At 34.6% G+C, this 25101-nt stretch overlaps 1 protein-coding gene across 8 annotated transcripts in view; it reads left to right on the forward strand.

Moving 5' to 3' along the window:
* Positions 1 to 25101, forward strand: part of EYA4 (EYA transcriptional coactivator and phosphatase 4) — a gene marked incomplete at both ends in the record, with an annotated part of 249408 nt that overhangs the window by 171730 nt on the left and 52577 nt on the right. For 3 of the 8 annotated variants that reach the window (XM_080700211.1, XM_080700213.1, XM_080700212.1), the window contains 7 exons: positions 3651 to 3775; positions 5099 to 5167; positions 13883 to 13975; positions 18587 to 18653; positions 20021 to 20163; positions 20307 to 20450; positions 22866 to 22945. In XM_080700211.1, coding sequence (XP_080556337.1) covers positions 3651 to 3775; positions 5099 to 5167; positions 13883 to 13975; positions 18587 to 18653; positions 20021 to 20163; positions 20307 to 20450; positions 22866 to 22945 — 721 coding nt within the window. The remainder of the gene's footprint in view (positions 1 to 3650; positions 3776 to 5098; positions 5168 to 13882; positions 13976 to 18586; positions 18654 to 20020; positions 20164 to 20306; positions 20451 to 22865; positions 22946 to 25101) is intronic. The other 5 variants (XM_080700214.1, XM_080700216.1, XM_080700215.1 and 2 more) reach the window with 2 other exon arrangements.

A 25101-nucleotide genomic window follows, 5' to 3' on the forward strand; every position in this document is an offset into this window, starting at 1 on the left:
ACTTTATCATTAAATACAACATAGAGTTTTTTTTTATAAATAGTTTTTATCAGATGAAAGAAAAATACTTCATTTCTTAGAATAACAATAATAACAATAACATATTTCATGAAGAGATGATGAATATTGTCAACTACATTTTTGCACCCATGGAAATAAAATTCTGTTGATATATTGAATTTCATTGATTTTCAAATGTTAAATCAGATCTGCCTTCCTGGGATAAACCACACTTGGTCATGATATATCTTTCTTTTTATTGCTGGACTTGATTTGATATTTAGTTACATATTTTTCATCCTTGTTTACAAAAGTATGGATCCATAATTTTTGCTTTGAAAATGTCATCTTCTGGGCCAGAGTCATGCTGTGCTCTTTCAACAGAGTGGAAACTATTACGTCCTATTTTTGTTTGACAGTATTTGTAAAACATTAATAATTTTCCTTAAAGGTTTGCTAACATTCACTAATGAAGCCATATGGCCTGGGGGTTCCAGTTTCTTCTATTGGTAATTTACATTCAGATCTTTCTGGTTTTTTTGTTTTGTGTGTGTGTGTGTGTGTGTGTGTGTGTGTGTGTGTGTGTGTTTTGCTGTAAATTGAACTCAGGGCTTCACACATGCTAGGTACATGCTACTCTCCTGAGCAACACCTCAAACTTCCCTGGGTGTTCTATTTTATTATGGATCAAGTGTTAGAACTGTGTCTTTTGTGAACTTCACTGATTTTATCATACCATTCAAATATTTCTTTACCCTTTAATGTTATCATTATCTCCAATCATCTTCTGGATTTGTAAATTTTCTATATTGTGCATAGATTTATTTTTTCAATTTTTTCTACTCTTTACTGCTTCCTTCTATTTTCTCTATTTAGTTTTTTAAGGTAGAAACTTAGGTCACACTTTTTTTTTTTTTTTTTTTTTGCGGTAATGAGGATTAAACCCAGGGGCATTCTACTTCTGAGCTACACCTCAGCCCTAGTTTTTATTCTTTATTTTGAAACAGAGTCTCCCTGAGTTTCAAAGGATCTCACTAAGTAGCTGAGGTTGTCTATGAACCGCCGTCCTCCTGTCTCAGCCTGTCAAATGCTGGGATTACAAGTGTGCGCCACCACACTTGGCTCGGTCACACATTTTTAAATCCTGGTCCTGCCCTAATATGAATTTCTCACTAAGTACTAGATTATTTGCATGCCACAAGTTTTGATTTGATGTGTATTCATAATAATTTTGTCCTAAGTATTTGTTAAATTTATGTCTGAATTCTCCTTTGTCCCAGAGATTATTTGAAAGTGTAATGTTTCATTGTCAAATATCAGGGATAATTTAATATATTTTACTACTTTTACTTTCTAAATTAATTTATTGTGTTCCCATATCATATTCCGTATGATCTCAATTTTCAAAGCTATGGACCAGCATATACTCCTTTTGGTGGGCATTCCATTACACCTGACAATAGCGTATTTTTTACAGTCATCGGTGGACACTTAGCATCTCTTCCTAAGGAAGTTTTTCTGTCTTCATTGCTTTCTAATTTCTCAGTTTCTATCTGCTAATAATACTCTTCATTTTTAGGCCTATTTCATGTGATCTAGCCTCCACATCTTTCTGATGTTATTTGCACGGCATATTATTTACTGTCTTTATTTTCATTTTATTTGTACTTTGTTCTTTGGTTTGTTTTTTATGATGCTGAAGTATTGAGGATTGAAACCAGGGTCATTTTTTCTCTAAGCTATACCTTCAGTCCTTTTTATTTGTTTAACATTCTAAAACAGGGTCTTGCTAAATTGCCCTCCATCCTCCTATCTTAGCCTCTCAAGTACAAGGATTACAGGCATGCACCACCATACCTAGTTTATTCTTTTCCCCCCAATCTACTTGGGCTTTACCACTCTTCAGGTTCCGAGGAAGCAAACACTGAGATAGCAATGCATATGCAGGAATTTATTGGGGTTGTGATCTCAATATCAAAACCTTCTGGGGGAAGGAAGGTATCAGAATTGGACTGAGAGACTTTGATCTTCTGTGCAATTCCAGCAAAGGTCTCAGCTGGTTTTATGGGGGTCGTACGCTAGGAAACTCTGGGGCAGGGAGCAGGGTCTTTATATCCTTACATTGATTAGTTATCACAGGAAGGCTGCCCCAGGAAAGATAGGACCTTAGACACAGTGACTCTTTAGCTGAAGGAAAGACCTGGAAAGGAGCTCAGCTGAATGTTGATAATTGGTAATACTTCTAGTTGCTTTAGGAATGAGTTCTTCAGGCCTAGAGCTGTATGCCTGAGCAATGCACTGTACCACTTCAGTGTGCTTATACTTAAATGATTCTTGTGTGGACCCCTATGGTTAAGGTCATGTGATGCGATGTAACAATCTGTGGCTTTAGCCACTGATACTTAGTCTACGCATCAATGTGGTTAGGTTTGTCTTTGCCATCTTGCTGTGTATTTTCCATTTGTTCTTTATGTCTTGCTCCTTTGCCGTTTTCATTGGGGTAAATTATATTTTAAATTGCACTTGAATTATTCTATTGAATTTTTGTCATACATGCTGCTGTTTTTCTCATTAATGTTTAATGGCTACTTCATCCTTTCCAAATTCCAATCTCTTGTGTCATCAGCTCAGCAAGGCAGCTGTGTTCTGCTTGTGTTGAGGTTTAGTTTATGTCTCAGTGGGGTTATTTTATGTATCTCAAACTTATCTTTTATCCAAGTATAGTATAACACCTAATGACAAATGGAAGAACCTTTAAAAATATCATTTCATTTCACCATACTTTTTTTTTTAATCTCAATAGGCTGTCTTCCAGAAACTAAGAGAAAATTAAAAGATAGCCTTTGATATTTACATGTGTGTTTACATTTATGTTATGTTTATGTTTGATATTCTCCCTTTCAGCTGAAATCTTCCTATAGTATTTCTTCTTGTTGCTGTTCTTCAGGTCATTGGTGACAAATAGTATCAACTTTTATCTTGCATTTTTCATTTTATTTTTTTCTAATTTCCTTTCAAAGAAATTGCCATTCTTTCAAGAATACTAATTTTATTTAGGATCTCAATTCTAGCACATTCTTTGAATAAAAAAATGTGTCTCAAAGTCTCCTCGTCCTCCTGAATGGATAGATATCGTAAGTGTTATATCTCCAGCTCTTAGCTCTCTGGCTCATTTTTCAGCTGCCTGGGTCAACAAGGTGTCATCTATAAACTTCTGTTCTGGCTTTGAGTTCCATTTATTTCTGGCTACTTGTTTCTTTCTTAACAATAGAAAGGGATGCTAACTTATGGGAGCTAAATGTTTTCAGCATTTCTCAGGTTTATAGTAGAGGTGATCAGTTTAGGAGGGTGGGTGTCCCTTCCAACTGCCAAGAAAACAGTGATTTTTTTTTCTTTACGTTATTATATGGAATACTTGTAGATGATAAATAATGAGCATATTCTAAGGCCTAAATTTCTTTGGAAGCTTTTCTTATTTATTTTTCTATTTTCAATGTATTGGCATATTCATCTGATTTAACAAGAATGTCTTAACTACTAGTTTTAGTTATTGTGAGATCATATATGTGCTCAATGGAGTAATGTCTCCAATTTATTAAAAGTAGTTGCTGAAATTTTAACTTTTGTTCTGCTGCTTTCTGCTCTGACAGGTCTATGGAAATGCAGGACCTAGCGAGTCCTCACACTCTTATTGGAGGTAGTGATGCTCCTGGTAGCTCCAAACTGGATAAATCCAATCTCAGCAATACATCAGTCACTACAAATGGGACAGGAGGTAAGTGTTCCACCCCAGAGAGGCCCAGAATCACATCTTAAAGTTTTCTTTAATTTCATATGATAGGGATATGCTAATAAGTGAATATCTCACTACCAATTCCATAATCAGCATTACACCCAAGGAATATATAGTTTTCTTGGAATTTGTGTTCTCCTTCTGTAAGTGCAAACATATGGAGAAAATAGATAGTCCTGAAGAATATTATAAGGACCTATAGAAAGTCTCTCTTCATGTATTTTTTCTTGTAAATATTCCAAAAAAACTCAGAAATTGTGGCCAAAGTATTTGTGCCCTGAGATTATATGTAAACATACATTGCATTTTGGGTTTTAGTTTGAATTATAAAAAGGAGTTATGCCAAAATTTTTCACAAAAATTGCTTTTAAAATTATTTGGGGAATACAAAAATGTTCATATCTGCTGTATTTTCTTTTCAAAGAGAATAATAGCATAATACCTAGCATTTACTTAAAAAGGATGACATTGTCTCCAGTTACATTCTCATTTCATCACACCAGAATTATACTGCAACATATGGTAACAGTAATAGCTATAATTTAAGTCATTCTGCTTTATTTTTTTAGAAAATGCATTCAACTAGTCAGAATGTGTGATCTAATTCTTGTATCAGAATATGTAGATATGGAGACTATATATAACACACATATATGATACACATATTACATTTTAAATTATTCAAAATCATTTTGAAATTTTGCAGTTCTCATTTAGTCAATAAAGTGAAATTTGTTCTAATTTGGAACTATTCACATTACCAGATATCAGCATTTGCCACATCATATTTTCTTTAAAATTTTAAATAAATATAAAATTGACACACCTCTTCCCATTTAATATAACTGTGCAATCTAAAAGTTTCTTTGTCAAGTTGTGTGCATTGCAACTTACCTGTATTTAATAATGTTTTACACCAACCCCTTTGTAGATTAACATTCTCCTTGTTTATAATGTTTATTTGTCTCTAAACATGCATCTATAATTTCAGCTAATTAATGACAGAATTGCAAACGTATAAGAATATTTAGTGATGACTAGTATAGTAAGAACATTTGCATTAGAACTTTAAATTCGTAGAGTACTAATAAGATTAGACCTTTGATCAGACCTTGAAACTCACGAAAGATCATGTATCTATCTTTAACGGAACCGAAACAGATCTGATAAATTACAAATGAGGAAATCATACAGTGCAGTTATAATTTGGCTAAGAGGTCACAGACCTACGCAAGGGTTGAAGTTTATTCGTGTGCACTCAGCAGGCATTCAGACAATGAACTCCTTTACTGTTCCTGTTCTCAGGGGACAACATGACTGTTTTAAATACAGCAGACTGGTTGCTGAGTTGCAACACCCCCTCTTCCGCAACAAGTATGCAAGCTGATGGTACACTGCATGCGGTTGTGTGTGTGGATTTGCCCCTCTGGTTTGCTGTCTGTCGCTCTTTCTACGTTTTCCTCTCTTTTTTTGTGGCCAGTTCTTGTAAAGAAAAAAAGTGGATGTGCCTTGTAGTTGTTTGTGGATAACATTTGACTATAGTTTTCTTATTCTAATATTATATTGCTTAGATCAGTAGTATTATCTTCTTAGATTTTTCATGACTGAGCAAACAGGTGCATACACTGGTTTGTAACTACTTAACAGTTTATTAGGTGGTTAACTCAACCCAACAGCAGTCATGGAGATCAGAGCAGTCAGAGGAGTGAGTAGGCTTACAGACTTAGTTACATATGACCTTAAGTTAATAATATAAATTTACCTAATTTAATAATTTAAATTAGATTCCAAACAAGGCCAAAGTATGTTGTTTTATTTTATAGACTTTGGCAAATATTCCAGAGTCAGTAGTACATATCTCATCCCTTTAAAAAGTGCCAGTGGTGAAAGCTGGAGACTTAAAATTATAAATTAATATTAAGTCTCTTAAAGTGTTTTTGATCTATAATTATTAACTAAATCTATTTGCACACACATAAATATATTTTCTCCTATAGGAACTATTCATATGGTACCAGGTGTGGTGGCACATACCTGTAATCCCAGTATGTGGGAGGCTGAAACAGCAGGATCACAATATCCAGGCCAGCCTGGGCAACTTTCTTTCTTTTCTTTTCTTTTCTTTCTTTCTTTCTTTCTTTCTTTCTTTCTTTCTTTCTTTCTTTCTTTCTTTTTTGTTGTTGTTCATTTTAAGATACTATCTTAAGAATTTAAAAATAGCTGGGGATGTAACTCAGAGGTAGAGTGTTCTTAGATCCAATCCCTCTACCAAAGTAAAAAAAAAACTAAAACAGAAACTGTCACACTACTGAAGAATTACTATTTTTAGAGTTAAAAAGAAGAGCCCATGATTATTGAAAATGTGCATTATAAGCAAGTATTTTTAAAAAACAGTGTTTGGTTGGATCTTGCTCTATAACTATAACAAATGACCATTGTATAAAGAATATTCCATTGTGTTCATCATTTATATTTTTATAGTTTTAGCTTTAAATATTTTTAATCTTCACACTTGATATATACTTTTCCTACTTAAAAATATGCTGCCAGTCAAACGCTGTGGCGCACACATGTAATCTCAGCTTTTGGGAGGCGGAGACAGGAGGATCGCAGTTCGTAGACAGCCTCAGCTACATAAGGCCCTTTGTAACTCATTGAGACCCTGTTTCAAAATAAGGAATAAAAAATAGGGCAGCCAGAATTCAGTTATTTCTGTTTCTAACGCAGAGACATTTTTTGTAAAGAGCAAGACTGAATATCTGTGGCTTTGGAGGACATGCACTATCTCTTTCAAGTGCTCATCTGTGCCATGGTCCTGAGAAAGCAGACAGATAGAGTATGAAAATTAATGAACAAGGCTATGTTTCAGTAAAACTTTATGTATGGTCTCTGAAATTTAAACTTTATACAATTTTCTTCTGTTATAAATATTTTAATTTTGCTAATTTTTAACAAGTATTATATGAAAAATATCAAACATGTATAGCTCACTGGATGTACGTTCTAAGGTAGTTTTAGTGGAATCCAGACAACCCTGTGATAGTAAATATATGCAATGAATATTTACTAATTTACGTCCCATCTTAACCAGAAAAAAAATTTTTAAGTGTGAAGCATCAAGTTTTTCTGGTTCTTAATGTTACGAGTCGCTTGGCCCTGTGGAAAGGCAAGGACTTGTGTAGTAGGGGCAAAATGCATTTGAATCTTAGCATTACACCGCACAAGTTACTTAACCTCTTTGAACTTAAGTTCCTTTCTTTAAAATGAGAACTCTAAGACATAATGGCATGGCTTTTTGTCATTAGATATTATATATAAACTGCTTGGCAATAAATACAAGCACTTTTTTTCTATAATTAACAATTCCATAACAATTAGGCAAGAGATTTTAAGAAAAATATAAACATGCATTGTGTGGGGAAAAAAGTTGTCCAGTATTTGGTAAGACAACAAATTCCATTGCATTTAAAAATGTGCAAACTTAAAAGCCGGGCATGGTGGCGCACACTTGTAATCCCTGAGTGTGGGAGGCTGAAATAGGAAGCTCGTACAGGTTCGAAGCCAGCCTCAGCTGGCTTAAGAGACCCTGTTTCCAAATAAAATATAAAATAGGTCTGGAAGTGTAGCCCGGAGGTAGAAGGCCCCTGGGTTCCAACCCCAGTATCGCAAAAAAAAAAAAAAAAAGCAGCAAACTTGGTAAAAAAAGACAAACTTTTATTAGCAAAATGTTATATATGCTTTATTAGTGATATGACCTTGATGGCATATTGATATGGCACTTTTAAGGAATTTAAATAAAATTATGACTTTTAATAGAAGATATGTCACAAACTAAACATTGGTTGCATAATATCTCCCACTAAGAATAAATTACTTTAATTCAAGTTTTTATTGTTAGAATTGGATAACTTTATAAAATTATTATGACAAACAAAATGTAAAAGCTAAAAGCTAACAGCTTTTCAAAGTTTCTCCACTAACTTTGAGAATAACTTAGTTGTACAATTGTTAATTAATATGAATATGTGTTACTAGTATCACCCTACATTTCTACATTAGCGCTACATAAATATGTTGCATTCTTTCTTAATTTAAGGTATTTTATCACTTTAATCCTAACTCAGTAACTACATCTATCTACACATTTAGATTTTCTTTTCAAATTTTTTTCATTTGTAAAGTTGTTAAAATGTAAAAAATAGAATAAATGTGGTCATAGCTTAGCGAATAAATCAGTGGTCAGGCTCTATAGGCCATCTGGACTCAGATGTTGTATTGTTGCACAGCAGATAATCCTTAAACACCTACTTGATTCTGAACACTGAAATGTGAATTCCACAAACCTTGACTATGAACACTGAAATGTGAATTCCATAAAGTTTTCACATCACGAAATGTTCTTCTTTTGATATTTTCCAGCCCTTTAAAACCATTCTTAGCTCACAGATTATACAAAAACAGGCCATGAGTCAGATGTGGCACAACCCTTAATACGGATTTATATGTTCACCCATGAAGTATGTTGTACATACAAATGCAGGCCAGTCATATGAAAAGTTCCTTCCAGATAAAGGAAATTTAAAATTCCAATTTGCTTAATTGTGTCGAGTCTCAATCAGCTGTAGTTTATATACACAAAAACTTAAATCTATTGGGATAATTTGGACAAAGTCTAAAGGATTGAATTTTCATTTCTCAATTAAAATTTATCAAGTTCCAATTGTAGGCCAGTGAAATGAAAACCCAGTGACCTAAGGAACACACTGCTTACTAGTCATTCAAATACCAAAAGTCCAGCAGAGAGAAATAGACATGAAAATAAAGACTACTATAATGTGTTCAAGATGGAAGCACAGCAGAGGGAGGGAGTATTTGAGTCAACATGGAGACTAAGAAAAGACTTCAAAGGAAAGGTTTGGAGCAACCCAAAGTCAGACATTCTTATCAGCTTTATTGTGATTTTTATATTTGAAATTGATATGTTAAAGAATTTTCCAAGATTTTAACATATCGATGATTGACTCACTTATTATAAATCTGTTTCTTCCATTTCTTAAAGTTATATATTTGTTCAGTAGAGCCACCTACTACTGTAGCTTTATTCTTTTTAGATTTTCTTTTTAAAATGATAGTCATAAATTGACTCATTGGATTATTTTACAACATGAAATACTCTATGGATAATTAAAAATAAAAGTACACTCCTAGGTTTTTGAATGAATATATTGATCCAGACAAATATAAATCATAGGCTTATTGCTTCCCTGCAGTGTTATAAATTATGTTTCCTGTTTTAACTTTTTCCTAAAGTACGCTGTAGAAGCTAAAGTGTTAGAAGTCACTATGTGTGATTTTAGTGATTGAAAAAGAAGTGCGTGGAATTACATATATATAGTTTTTTAAATGGACACCAGTTTAAACATAGATGTCCAAAGATTAAATGTAAAATGTAGGCAGGTGTGGTGGCACACGCTTGTAATCCCTGCGCTTGGGAGGCTGAGACAGGAGGATCGCACAGGTTCGAAGCCAGCCTCAGCTACTTAGTGAGGCTCTCAGCAACTTAGTGAGACCCTGTTTCCAAATAAAATATATAAAAAAGGTCTGGGAGTATAGCCCAGAGGTAGAAAGCCTCTGGGTTCTGCCCTAGTACCACCAAAAAAAAAAAAATGTAAAATGTAAATTACTAATATCACTTTTCAAGGACTAAGCATTGTTTTAGTTAACATTCCCATGGATGTAATCCAAAATAACCGACCACAGAAATTAGAGGAAGGAAGATTGTTCACAGTTTTTGGTGGATTTTGGGGATCAGTCCATGTTAGGGCAGTGTCTGTTAGTTCAGGGCAGAATGACAAGAAGCAGACATAGGGAAAACAAGGGTTCTGCTCTCACCTCATGGAGGCCAGAAGCAAGAGTGTGAGCTAGCAGGGGACTCTAAAACAGAGGCACAGTCCCTAAGCCACATCCCCCCCAGGGACCCGCCTTCTCCAGCCACACTCCCCCTGCCTGGGGTGACACCCAGTAAATCTATTACAATGGATTTATCCACTGATGAGATTACAGTTCGTATCACTCAACTATATCAACTCCGATCATTAATACCTGAACTCTTCAGGGGATATTTTATATTTAACCAAAATAAGTCTGATAGTTGTAGCAAACAAACATGAGCTTTGACTTATGACCATAAGGTAGACTTTCTCCAAAATACTAAATACAATACACATTAATGCTAAACTTAAATTCTAAAGATAGTATAGGAGATACTTTGAAAATACGCTTATAGAATATGAGATGAAGGTTGAGATGTGGAAGGCTTGGCTTAGAAGCCATAACTGAAACCCGACAGTAATCACTTGATCTGGATTTAATCCATAGATACTAATTATAATTTTTTGGGGGGGGACTGGGGATGGAACCCAGCGACATTCCACCTCCAAGCTACACTCCTAGCCATATTTATTATTATTTATTTATTTAATTTATTTATTTTGCAGTACTGGGAATGAAACCCAGGGGCATTCTACTTCCGAGATACACCCCTAGCCTATATTTTTCTTATTCTTTGTTTTAAAACAGGGTCTCACTAAATTGTGCAGGGCTGAGGCTGGCCATGAACCTGCAAACCTCCCATCTCAATCTCCCAAGTACTGGGATTACAAGTGTATGCTACCACACCCAGATTTTATTCTTTATTTTTGAAAGAAAGTCTCACTAAGTTGATTAGGACCTCACTAAGTAGGTGAAGCTGTCTGAGAACCCACAATCCTCCTGTCTCAGCCTCCCAAGTACTAGGATTACAAGTGTGCACCATCATGTCCCTAGTTAACTGTTTTATGAATATCAAGATACTCCTTATTTTAATTTTATTACCTTAACATTCACTCACTTTAGTACGCTGAACACATCTTGGTATTTCTACATCTCTTCATATGTTTTGGGTATATCTATATACCCACACTGAGCATATCTTGGTATTTCTGCAACTCTTCATATATTTTGGATATATCCATATTTCTTCAAGATGCTTTTGCTCAGTAAAATAAACCACCTTTTACTATCTTTGAATGAATACAGATCTTTACATTTTCATGAAAAATTACTAATATTATGAACAAGATAAGAAAAAAGAAATTTCTTCTTTTTCTTTCTTCTTGTGTTTGCCTGAAAGTTTTGAATTTATGAAATTATAATAAGAGCAAATACTAAGTTTATAAAACCGACTCTCACAGTCAAAAAGAAAAATCCAGAATAACAAAATTGATCTTCATTTCTGGCTTCTAGAACAGTTTTGTAAGATTCACACTCTGCTGTCTTCTGCAGTCCACGAGTGAAATATATTATTCGTCACATGGTACAGCAAATCTATTTGACAAGTATTCTTTATAAACACAGACTTGTTTAAATAGGAACTTAGCCACCATTAGAATTTGAAAGTTTTAAGAATCTTTTGTCTTAGTTTATCTGAAAGGCTTGAACTCTACTTTTTGGCATAAATGTCAAGAAAATATGAACTTCACATCACAGACTGTAGCCCTGCTTTGTTTCTTGATCATTCCCTAGATTATCTTTGTACATATTAAAGGTATTATTGATTCATTGGAGTACCCTAAAATGCTATTTGGTTTAATAATTGGAATCTACAAACACAACAATTTATCTCAGATTTTAGCTCTTTCTAGAAATGTGACGATGGAGAAGGCATTTAATCTATTTGTGCCTCAGTTTCTTCCTCTGAAAAAATGAAGATAATAGTTTTGTCTACAGACTGTTGAGATAGTAAACATGTTACTGCAAAGCACAAGAAGAGCACCTGGGATATATTAAGCACTTTTTAATTGTGTGCTGTTATTATCTACTTTAAGTGCTCTTAGCTTTCGTGAAGAAATACTGTCAGGAACATAGCCATTTTCATACCTGAAGCCAAGTAATTATGAATTTTAAAGCTAAAGACCTAGCCAAGAATGATGGTCCATGCTGATAATCGCAGTACTTGAGAGGCTAAAACAGAAGGGTCACAGGTTTCAGGCCAGCCTCAGCAACTTAGCTAGGCTTTCTGAAACTTAGCAAGGCCTTGTTTCAAAATAAAAATAAAATAAAGGCTGGGAGGGTAGTGCAAAGATAGAATGACCCTGCATTCAATCCCTGACATATAGGAAAAAAAGCAAAAATCCTTAATTCATATCTTATCTCTGTCAGTTTCTATAATAGGACTTAGATAGACTCCTCAGCCCACCCAACCTTCAGCATCTTTTTGGATAAAATAGATAAAAAATTCAAGACTCATCTCAGCAACTTAGTGAAATTCTGTTTAAAAGTAAAGAATTATAAAGGGCTGAGGTTGTAGCTCAGAGGTAGAATGTCCCTGGAGATAGAATGTTCAATCTCCATCATCCTTTCTTCTCCAAAAAGATAGAGTAGCTGGGCATGGTGGTGCATGTTTGTAATCCCAGTACTTGGGAGGCTGAGACAGGAGGATCATGCAGGTTTGAAGCTAGCCTCAGCTACTTAGTGAGGCTCTCAGCAACGTAGTGAGACTCTGTTTCCAAATAAAATATTAAAAAATAGGTCTGAGAGTATAGCTGGGAAGTAGAAAGCCCCTAAATTTCATCCCCAGTACCACAAACACACACACACACACACACACACACACACACACAGATACAGTAATTTGTATGCATCAGGATCGTTCAAATGATAGCTAAATGTATATAGTCTAGCACATAGTGAACTCTCAACAAATGATCAGTAATTTTGTAGTAATAAATAGAGTGATGAGTATAGTTGCTGATCAGCTATAACCATAATCTGCACAACTGTGCAAACTACTGTTGAAAAGTAGTAACCACCAATTTGTTGTTCATCATTATACAAATAATTGGATGTATAAACTGTTTTTTACTTCCTCTAATGGTTCTAGCCTTACCAGTTCACCTCTGAATCTTCCAACATTGCCATATCATTATTAAATTGTGGATGCTAAATTAACCCAGAGCTCACTGAGGCTCTGTTTAAGTCTGTTCATGTGGAAAGAGCATAATCATTACTGCATGTCATTCCATCAATTAACCGCTTTTCTAACAGAGCAAGTTACTGGCATGCTCGGTTGGTGGGTGCTGTATGACCCACTGTTCATTTCTGGCAGATTTATTCATGGTTGGCTGGCCTTAGGCTTTCCTTTTTATAGTTTTCTGCTTGCTTCCAAGTTACTTAACTGTATCATTCCATTTATGACCAGGAAACACAAGAGGTGTTAAGTAGAAAATAATTGAGTGTCTTCCCTTACTGCTATGATATACGTAGTAGAGCTTTGCCAACAAAGGGAAAATATGGTGTGACCAAATGGATAGAGGTCTTATCGCTGCCCCCACTCCCTGCATCTCATAATAACACTGTGTGCCAGGCCTCGCCACTGCCAAGGGAGAATTCTGCCAAAATACACCACCTCAAAGTAGAAATAACATGTCACAAGGGCATACAAGTCATCTCTTATTCTTTGCTTATCGCGATAACACATTAAAAATGGTGAGAGCATTAATATGAAAAGCCCTGCACTTTAAGCCTTCTTGGTCTCCTGTAGCGCAGAGAAGTCGATGAGTGCCTCATTTTTCACCCATCATGTGAATAGGCTTATGGTTTCTGTATTCTCATATGCCTCCAGTTGATTCCCAGGCAATAATTTATTTTTTAATATCTTGGGAAGAATAAAATACAAACTAGTAAATCTCTGTTGTGCATTCAATTAAATGCACTAAATACCGACTGGTGACCCTTTTCTGCTGTCTACTGACCATATCAGAGTGCCCTAAAGTGAGTTGAAAGTGCAAATTTACGTACTGCTGTTTCACTTTCTAAGGTTGACTGCCTTTAAAAGCCAGGTTTAGAAAACTAGCTTAGCCAGAGGATTTTGGAATAAATCCTCTATATATGCATGCCCATTTAGAAGCTAAATTAACAAAACTTTTCTCATGGACTTCTCAAGTTTTCTCTTGCATGCCCATGGTAGCTAGCACAATCCGTAGTAGAACAGTCAGGGTCATTGATATAAATTTAGACTTAAAACTCACATGTACTTGTTCTTCTATGTAGTGTCTCTTCTTGCAGTCAAAACAGAGCCCTTGAACAGCAGTGAAACCACAAGCACGACTGGAGATGGAGCGCTTGACACTTTTACTGGGTCAGGTAAAGCCTTTAGCTTGTGTGTCATTACATCCACATCAGGGTACACGCACACCACCCTCCTTGTGAGTAGCAGCATCAGCAGCGCGGCTATTAGAAACCTGGTTAGCAATAAATTCACTTTTTTTTTTAGGACAAATTATCCTAAAGTTCTGAATCTTTAGAAACGTTGCAGTCATGTTGCCAGGTTTTAGGTCAACAGTGAAACAATTGCACACCTTTCTTATCAAGAAACAAGCAGAGCTGGCTTCTGTTGTTATTGTATACAGTGTTTAATTCATCTAGTCGTTAGGTTGTGATAGCCGACTTTGTTCCTTCAACTTGCCCATTTAAATTCCATTAAAAATTGCCTCATTTCTGCCATTCTAGATGTAAAACTATCCATTTGATTCCTTCTAAGTAACCTTGTTTCCTCTTTGGGTTTAAAGAAGTCCTCCTGTGTAAGCAGCTGAGTGACAAGTATTAAAGGTTAATGGACTTCAGGGGGATACATGCTGGTTGCATTAGAACCCAGACTTAGACAGAAATCCTGTGCTTCAAAGAGAACAATAGTGTGTCTTTAAACATCATTCCTTTTACAATATAAATATCTGATAACTCCCAGCTGGGCACAGAGGGCACAAATGAAATTAATCTAAAGACTTTTTTTCTTAAATTACAGTGTTTTGTTTGGCTTATTTCCTCGTGAAAGGATATTCTTTAAGCCTCCGAAGGGATATGTGTATCATAAAGATGCACGTTAAACCTAGAAAAATATTTGTAGCAATTAAATCCTGGTTCTCTTATTCTGCTTTAATATATTTCACAGTTATCCATGCTCTCATGTGCAAGGTTTTTATGTGGGTATGCTTTATGTAAAAAATGTTGAGATATGGATTTAAGCACGTGTCACTGTAGTATGTATGCCATTTTTAATAAAGCAGATGATCCAGTTTTATTAGTTCATACCAACTGGAAGCGTTTGTTATATATTCAAAGAAATATTAGTATTCCAAACAGAAATAGTTAATAGTAGACAAACTCTACATAGAGACTCATGTGTTCCCAACCTTTCCAGCAATTCACCTGCCTCTGAGAAGGTTAATAGGTACTTATTTCTCTTTTATTCTGATTGCTCACATACCCCATAATAACCCTCCTTAACTTTCTGCATAATAAACCTATGTGAATGAGTTTTTAAGGAATGGGATGGATTTACTATGTAGCTGCTTTCATGCTTCAAGAGTATATAAGTATGCTGAAATTTAAAAGACAATATTAATTTAGAATGTTGGCTCCAGAAGGAACTTCAGAGCTCTCTGCTCCATTTTACAGACAAGAATAGCAAGGTGCACACAGAAAACAAAGACGATATGGCCACAAGACAAGGTCTCACGGCTGATCGGTGGTATAAATAAGTAGAACTGTGTATTGTTAATTGGCCTCTGGGTCCTTTCTATAATACTCCATTGGAAAATATAAAGTGAGGAAAATAAATAGGTGTCAACAATCATGCTGTCTGAAATTCACTCATGTTTTCTTTGCACGTATTTTTCCAGTTTGCTTTAAGAACGTCTTAGGGCTATACAGTCCAATAAAGTAGCCACTTGTCCTATATGGCTATTAAAATTTAAATTAGTTAGAATTTGGTAAAATATGTTTGTGTTTAGGCATACTAGCGACATTTTCATGTTGAATTATTGCCTGTGGTTAGTAGCTACCATCCTAGACAACTCAAATATAGGATATATGCAAAACCATGGAGAGTCCTACTTGACAGCAGTGATTTAGGACAAGGATTCTCAATAGCAGCATTACTAAAGTTTGGGGCTAATTCTTTATTGTGAGAGAGTTGTGCTGTGCATTGTAATATGCTCAAGCAGCACTCTGCATGGAATCCAAATGGTTGGTAGCACCTCCCCTAAATGGAACACTGCAAAAAAAAGAAAAACCTCTTCAGCTACTTTAACTGCCTCCTGGCAGATGGATCTGCCCATGCTTCCCATTCCATTGATAGTCACTCTTCTAAAGTATCATTATAAGAGTAAAACCTTAAAATCGCTTGACACCATCTTCTGCAAAACTGAGAATAGGCATTAAATTTTTTAAAAATTTGCCAGGTGTGGTGGCACACACCTGAATCCCAGCAATTGAGAGGCTGAGACAGGAGGATCACAGGTTCAAGAAGGCATCAGCAGCATAGGGACTCAGCAACCTAGTAAGATCCTGTTTTTAAAAAATTAGAAATGGCTGGAGATATAGTTCAGAAGTAGACTGCCACTGGGTTCAATCAATCCCCAGTAACACACACACACACACACACACACACACACACACACACACTTGCACAAACACACACACACACACATCTTAAAAATTACTTTTCAGGACATTTTGAAGACCAACAAAATTTAAGTTCTGCTTATTTTTGTTTGCAGAATTAATAAAATAGACTGATTTGAGTGTTTTGAGTAATAACTACAGTTAAGTAAGTGATAGTTAGGAATAAAGCAAAGGTCCTACACATTCATGCATGGTATCCCACACATCTTTCTGGAGATCAAGCTATCTTTGTAGAAACAAGTCTTTATCTGATCAGTATAATCACAGTGGACTTTAGCCCAACTTTGTTGTTGCTTATAGTTATGAGCTGGAATAAAATGAATACATTTTAGTAAAGAGTAAAGTCTTTAGTAAAGAGTCTCCAATTTTTATTCCTTCTATGACCATCTTTGTTCTCTTATGCAAAGGTTTTGTCTTTTATTTTGAAAAGGAACATGAAGACATTAATATGAAATTATAAGAGTTGATTGATCCTCTCTGGTGTTCTGGCTCCATTATTCTAAAAATATAGTCACTCATTAAAGAGAAAAAGCATCCTATATGTTCAAAACTGTTTTCATGCATATGTTTTTTTTTCTGAAATGTAGAATTTTTCTTTGTCTTATTTAATAAATGTTGTGATGGTGTTTCTTTTTATATAATGTCTTTTGCAAAAGCTTTTATTATTTTAATCTTGAAAATAACTGACTACAGTGTAAATAGCCCAAATTTTGAGTATACCAAAATAAAGTTCTATTAAAAAGAGAAAAACATGGAATTTTCATTTACCTTTTTCTAATAGACAAAATATTCACTACTGAGAAATTAATCAATTTGATGAATTTTTTGTAGAGTAACACTATTATTATATAACATGCATTTAGTGCCAGAGGGTGTAGCATAAAGAGTTTATTGTAAAGTTAGTTTGAAAGTTTTTAATGTTTTTTTACATTTTAAAAAATTAAGTAGAAAAGTAATGTCTTCTTGGCTAAATTATATATATATATTTTTTGGAGGGGGTTCCTAAAAAATTTTAGAGCTTAACAACTTAGCCACATTTGATGATTTTACAAACTGATTCATAATATTCATGAAAATATACTTTATAACTATGACACTCTTGCTATGAACACTACAATATGCTTTCCATCCTCAGCTTGCAGGCAAAATAGAATTCTAAACACATTACATTCTATATGTTCACAAAGCCAAAAGATCACAAGGGTGCTTAGTAGCATTTGGATGGAGAAATATATCATATTTCATAAAACAGTTAGCAACCTAAACCTATTTGTCACTTTTACAATTCTAAAAGTTTAGCTCCAGAATTATTATGAACAACTTAGAAAGGGCATAGTACTTTGAAGTATAACTATGATTGATTAGACTAAACTAATTCCAGCACTGCAGTATGTATTACTTTAATCTTTTTGAAAAGTGAATGAACAGCAGATGGCCTAATAAGACACTCTGTGTGCTTGCCCGGGATGGATTGGCTCTGAAGGGGCTGGCTCAACAGATCAGAACCCATATATTTGCCATGCATCTGTCTTAGTCAAGGCAGATGGTTAAAGGAGAGAGAAACTTCCAAACTTCTGGATATATTTCAGTTTAGGGTGCATATTTGGACGAGATGGTAATAGAACCTGACTTTCACTTTTAAGTTCTCTTCAGAAAAGTATTATCTCTGAGAATTCAAAATATACTTGAAAATATGATCGCTACTGCATTTTGTGATTATGTTTAAAATAAAGTGTTGCATTGTCACTCAGGATTGTTCTGTATTTACCAGTTTTTGCTGGAGTATTTTGGACTCTGCATTTTAAACACTCCTCTGATTGGTAAAAGGAAAGGATATGGAAACCAACAGCATGCTTTCAATTAGGAAGTGATGTTTGGAACATCAATTTTTCTTATTTTTACTTTATTTTAATGAGAATAAATATGGAGATATTATATTTATGACAAGGCTTATACATTAAAATATTTTTACATCATGAAAGTTTAATTACCGTCTCATCGAATAAATGTATTCATAACACATCAGTACATAAAAGCTTGCTACTGGCTTAAAGAAATGGAAGAGATATAGAGTGATTTATGAGAGAAATGTTCATTTTATGCTCTTAGAACAAACTTCGAAGCAGTTTAGTTTGGAAATAACGTTAATGGAGCTGTTTCATTTTAGGAAACGAATTTTATAAACATATATTTAACATTGCAGTTTCTTTAAGTTGGTTATGTACACGCTAGTGAAATGCACTTATGAAGCAATTTTGTGTGTGTGTGCATTGTTTTTTGTTTGTTTTACAGTAATAACAAGTAGCGGCTATAGCCCCAGATCAACGCATCAGTACTCCCCACAGCTATATCCTTCCAAGTAAGTGCTCAGTAGTTTCAATTTTGTTAAAACAATTTTTCAGAATCATATTTATTAATTAATTTGTATTCACACAATATAACAATTTTCAGTTGGCAAACATTTCTGTATTATAGGTATTTGGATAGATAATTGGATAAATTAGACACATTAGTAAATATCCTATACAAATTAGAAATAGAAACATCAGGCCAGGCACGATGGTACATACCTGTAATCCCAGTACTTGAGTGGCTGAGACAGGAGGATTACAGAATGGAGTCCAGCCTCTACAATTTAGTGAGACCCTCGGCAGGTTAATGAGACCCTGTTTCCAAAATAAGAAAAAATTATAAAAGGATTAGAGGGAGAATGCTTCTGGGTTTAATCGCCAATACAAAAACCAGACAAACAAAAATGAAAGAGAAAAAAAATGGAGACATCACTTTATAACTGTATAATTCCCTTCATTCTGGGTTATTATGTAGTTTGAGTAGAATATCAAATGCAAACAAGAATGTACTATTTTTCAATAAAAATTCAAAACTGGTGGGTAATTTGAAGAAAATATAAAGATACTACATTTTACCCAAACATCAACACATCATAATTCATTCTGTCATTGATATGTTTTTATTGGAATTCAAGTTATAGTAAACATACTTTTGGAAAATACGTTTTTTTTTTTATAACTAACATAGTTTCTTTTGGACAGAGGTAGATATTTCAAGCTTAATGATATTAGGTATATTGCTGAACTTGTTTGGAATCAGTCATATGTGATGAGATTTTGAAACCTGTTGCATACACATTAACATATAATGTGTTAATTTCGCAGCTTCAATAATGTGCTTAAGTATAGGCTGGGGATTGTGTATCCATTGGGAACCATTACGTAAAATGTGACGAGATGGTTGAAATGGTGTTCCATTTCTTTTCAGAAAGACCCTGCCTATTTTTAATTTTTTTAAGATTTATAATTTTGAGTAATGAATTTTCAGAAGAGTCTTTAAATAGAATTTTGTAATCATTGCATAGCATTAGGTCACTCCTGGTGAGTGTAAAAATGCTCATGAGAATGTTAATTAACTGGCTTACACTCCATTTTCCTCATCTACATATTAATTGGAGTGCTATGTGGACCTGAAAGAGACTTTAGATGAAACATCTAAGCCAAATTTCTCATTTTACAAATGTAGTTGTCTTAATAGAGTTTACATTATTTTTTAAGGTTACCAGAGTGCTTTGTTCCCTCCTGTATTGCTAGAATTTTGTTGTGGATAGAGGAAAACTACTTCCTGGGTATGATACAGTTTCACTGAATCTAAGTTGTCTGAATTAATATGCAGTCTTTGTTGCCACAATAATGCTATTTTTCTGATATTTAGGCCCTATCCACACATTCTTTCTACACCAGCAGCTCAAACGATGTCTGCTTATGCAGGCCAGACACAGTATTCGGGGATGCAGCAGCCAGCGGTCTACACAGCCTACTCACAGACAGGACAGCCCTACAGCCTGCCCACTTACGGTATTTCACATCTTCTTCTTCTCTTTTTTTGGATATAAGGAAGGATCCTGCTGTCTAGTAGTTTTATGTTTTAATGTAAGTTACAGCTCAGAAGGAAGATCATCTTACTAGTCAAGTGGTTTACACTTGTGTTTTCTACACAGATTTGGGTGTGATGTTGCCAGCCATCAAGACAGAGAGTGGGCTTTCCCAAACTCAGTCCCCATTGCAAAGTGGCTGCCTCAGTTACAGCCCAGGGTTTTCTACCCCACAGCCCGGCCAGACACCGTATTCTTACCAAATGCCAGGTAAGTAGCCACAGGTAGACTATGTTGTGTGAAAACAAATTCTCTGGAGGAGATCCATTGGCTTCAGACTTAGAACTAGCCATTCATGAAGACAGTTTCAAATTTAACCAAAGTTCACACAATTTATTAAGAAAAGACAAGCAAGTAGGCAGAAACATGATGAAAATAGTTGAATATACATCAAGAAACATGACTCATACCAAATATAAATACTTAAGCGTAAGCCATACAAAACATCAGCAGGAAACCATGTCCAAGAAAAGTAACCTTCAGTCCAGACACCAGGTCAGGATATCATGTGCTTATGGTCTAGAGTAATGAAAAATCTCACAGCACAACCCAGAATTTTCTCTTCAATATTTCTTAAGAATTCAATGCTATTTTGATTGTACTTAAAAATAAATTTGCACTTTTCTAAATTCTACCTAACACTGAATTTTTTTTTGTTCATTCATAAAATACCTCTCTTCTCATTGATATATTTTTAATAGAGCTGTTTATATAATTTGTTACATTTCCGCCATCCTCCTTATAGGACTTTTTAAACCTTTTTCTTAATTTTGGACTCCCATTAAAAATTATATTTTATCTTTACATAATAGTTGAAGAAAGAATTTTAGCAACATAGTACAAATGTTAAACGCTTGTTTTTAATGTCATTTTGTCCAAATTGTTGTCAAATTTGGGGCTATATTGACATGTTTTGACCAACTACATTTTGACATTTTAGCAGTTGACCTAAATAAAATAATTACCTAGACAATTTTAGCTAGAATAATAACTTAGACATTTCTACCCAAACTATAGATAGAAACATATTTACATAAATACTATAGTCACTATAAGCCACATAGCTTCAGTTAACAGTGAGATAGAACATAAAGACATTTTCATTTTATTTCCCACATAACTTCAATCATCTCGTAGAGGCCAAGTAAAGTATGTTAATTATGCAGTCTATTACTAGTCCAAACACACTGCTAAACAGGGTAATCGGTAACCTTGACAGTTTTTCATTTTACTCTTGATAAGTACAATCCATAAAGACATATTTAAAAATAAAGAGAAAAGGAGACAGAGAGGGTAGGATCGCGCAGGTTCAAAGCCAGCCGCGCGCGCTGGCTTAGGAGACCCTGTTTCCAAATAAAAATGTAAAAATAGGTCTGGGAGTGTAGCCCGGAGGTAGAAGGGCTTCCAGGAACCCCAGTACCACCAGAGAGAGAGATAGAGAGAGAGGGAGGGAGGGAGGGAGTGAGGGGGGGGCGGGGAATCTCTACTGGATACTTCACTTGTTTTTGCCTCATCTTGAAAAATCATTAAATACATTTCAGACGTTGTAGTCAAGTTTTAGAAAGACTTCTGATCTTAGATTCTTATAGTTTAAACAGTTCTTTGTGTCTGAACCCAAATTCATACCTTTTATAGTTCCACATAGAGGATATAATGAAATAGAGAGCTGTGAGCATCACTTCTCAATAGGTTCTCTGCTTATTTCCTACCTAAAAATCCCATGCAGATATTTGATTCTATTAGTTTTTGAATATAAATGGAGTTGGTGCATTTTGAAAGTTCCAAAAGTTTCTTAGAAGTATTCTCTGTCAGTATGGCATTTTTTTCTTTGAGTGTCCCTGTACTTCTAGGCACTTGACTTCGAATGATGGGTTCAGTCCTCACGAAGACTATTAAGTGTGCTCTGGGTTAGTTCCAAAGATCTGCTAGGAAAGGCCTGGAGCTAAACACATTTTTGTTTGTTTGTTTGTTTTGCTAAAGCTCCCACTGCAAATTTCACTACCTTCACAGAAAATTTTAAATTTTTCACTCAATGAATTCTGAGAAGTAAAGTATTTTCCATTATTTTACAAAGAAAACTTTTCTGGGATGTTACATAGAAATGTTATTTAATTTCTAATTTATGCATAATAATTGCACATACTTATAGATACCATATGATGTAATGATACATGCATACCTTATGTAACATTGAAATAAGAGTAAATAAAGCTATATCCTCAAACATTTATCATTTCTTTGGATGAAAACATTCAAAATCCTTTCTTTAGATTTTAAAAATAGAATTGCATTATTATCTATAGTCACCTTACTGTGCAATAGGAATAGCACCCTAAAACTTATTTCTCCTGTTACTTAGTATTCATTGGTCAACCTTTCAGTGCCCTTCTCCTCTCCTACTCACCAGCCTGTGATGACCACTATTCTACTCTCAACTTCTGTAAGATCAACTGCTTTAGATTCCACGTCTGAGTGAGATCATGTGATGTTTGTCTTTCTTTGCCTGGCTTATTTCACTTAATATCCTCCAGTTCCACCCATGTTGTTGTAAATGACAGGATTTCATTCCGTCATGGCTGAATTGCTATGAAAACTTTAAAAATGCAATTTGTTCTTTATCTCTAGGTTCCAGTTTTGCGCCATCATCTACGATTTATGCAAATAATTCAGTTTCCAATTCAACGAATTTCAGTGGTTCACAACAGGTACAGTAGTTTTGTTTTGTTTTTTGTATTTTGCTTTTTATATCTTTTTTATATCTTGTATTATGCTTTTTATATTCCAGACTTTTGAAGGGTGCTTTTAAGTTGCCATGCAAATGTACATTCTCCAAAAATAAAATTTTCTTATTTCTAAGTAAGACAGCATTTCACAGTAGTAAAAAAAAAAATACCTATACAGGATTTATGTGTGTTATTTTGTTTTAGATTTTTTGATTGTTAAAGATGTGCCCACTGAACATGGAAGCAGTAGTTACTTCAGTCATTTCAGATGTAATTATACAATATATTGCACATTTGTCTCTTTTCTTCTTTTCTTTTCTTTTTTCTTTCTTTCTCTTTCTTTCTCTTTCTTTCCTTTTCTTTCTTTCCTTCTTTCTTTCTTTCTTTCTTTCTTTCTTTCTTTCTTTCTTTCTTTCTTTCTTTCTTTCTTTCTTTCTTTCTTTCTTTCTTTCTGCAGTACTGGGGATGGAACCCAGGGGCATTCTACCTCTAAGTTACACCTCCAGCCCTATTTTTTATTCTTTATTTTGAAACAGGGTCTCACTGAGTGGCAAAGGGCCTCACTAAGTAGCTAAGGCTGTCCATGAACCATGATCCTCCTGTCTCAGCCTCCCAAATGCTGGGATTACAAGTGTGAGCCACCACGCCTGACTGTCTCTTTTCTTAAACTATCCTAAATGCAGTTTTATTTCTCTTGACAAAGCACAGTTGTCATTAAGAATTAATTAGTAGATTGAACTATAATCAATCATAGGGTTATTTTGTAGATAATAAAACATTTTTAGTACTAAAAGTGAATATGTTTGCTAAACAAAATGCCTCTTAGAACTACTGTTGATTTTTAATTTTTAGTTCTATGATTTTTCAAAATAAATGCTTGATCCTCATAATCCTGACAGCTGCACTTTTTGCTTTGGTTACTGAACTTGCCTCTCATAGTTCTTAGTCATCCTCCTAATTATATTTTTTAATGTTTTTGCAAGTTTTAAAATCTTGTTAGATTTACATGTGGCACAAGAGTGAATGTTTCTGATTGAGCTACTGGACACAGAGATGAATTTGTGACTTATGTTGACACTTCAGAATCTTTTGTCAGTATTTCCTGATTCTCAGCCATGTTCACAGTAGTTTATCTTAAAAGAGGTGATTTCTGAACAGGCAACACACTCTTTCACTATAAGGCAATGGCTGAGCTTTTATTATTTCAAAATGTAAATTATTGCACAAACGTTTACTCTTTGGATTTATTGAAGATATTCTAGTAATTGCCTCATTATTGTTGTATTAACATAACAGAAGGACAAAAGACAATTTCGATTATTAAGATAGTGTGTAATAAGCCAGCCATGGTGCCACAGGCTTGTAATCCCAATACTTGGAAAGCTGAGACACGAGGATCACAGGTTTGTGACCAGCCTCAGTAACCTAGCGAGACCTCATTTCAACACAAAAGGTAAAAAGGGCTAGGAGTATATCTTGGAGGTAGAATGCCCCTTGGGTTTGATCCTCATTACCCTTATTACAAAAAAATAGTGTATAATAAAAATATGTTGGTAGGATTAAATTGTATGGCTTGGCATTAGTGAAAGTAATATTTTAAATCATCAGTCTCTATCTATACATATTTTACTTAAAAATTGAGGATATTTGATAGATTAATTTCACTCATTTATTTATTTATACAACTATAGGCAGTGAAAATTCAAAAATAGTATGTGTCCTTTTCTCATCTCTGAAGGATGCAGTCTTCCTGAAGAAACAGTCATGAAATAATATGGATAGATCATAGAATATAATAGACGTGATAATTGACATATACACCAGGCAGAGCGGTAGTTTAACAACTATTCCACTCAACTTGGGAGGATTAAACAAAAATTCACAAAGAAGAAGAAAATTTATTTACACAGTTTTAACCACAGAACAAGTTTAGTATTATCTGAGGATTTAATAGAGTGGATCCAGTATAAAATATTTCAGTGGATATGTCCACTCACTCACTGTGGATGGAGTGACAGTTTATTCTTTAAGCAGATACCGTATCTGTTAAGTGTCAGGAACTGGTCTGTACACTGAGGGACATGGTGTTGATTGTATCAGACCTCATTCTTACTTCAAGGAACTTACAGCCTACAGAA

This window comes from Muscardinus avellanarius (genome assembly GCF_963383645.1).
Source record: "Muscardinus avellanarius genome assembly, chromosome: 8".
Lineage (NCBI taxonomy): Eukaryota > Metazoa > Chordata > Mammalia > Rodentia > Gliridae > Muscardinus > Muscardinus avellanarius.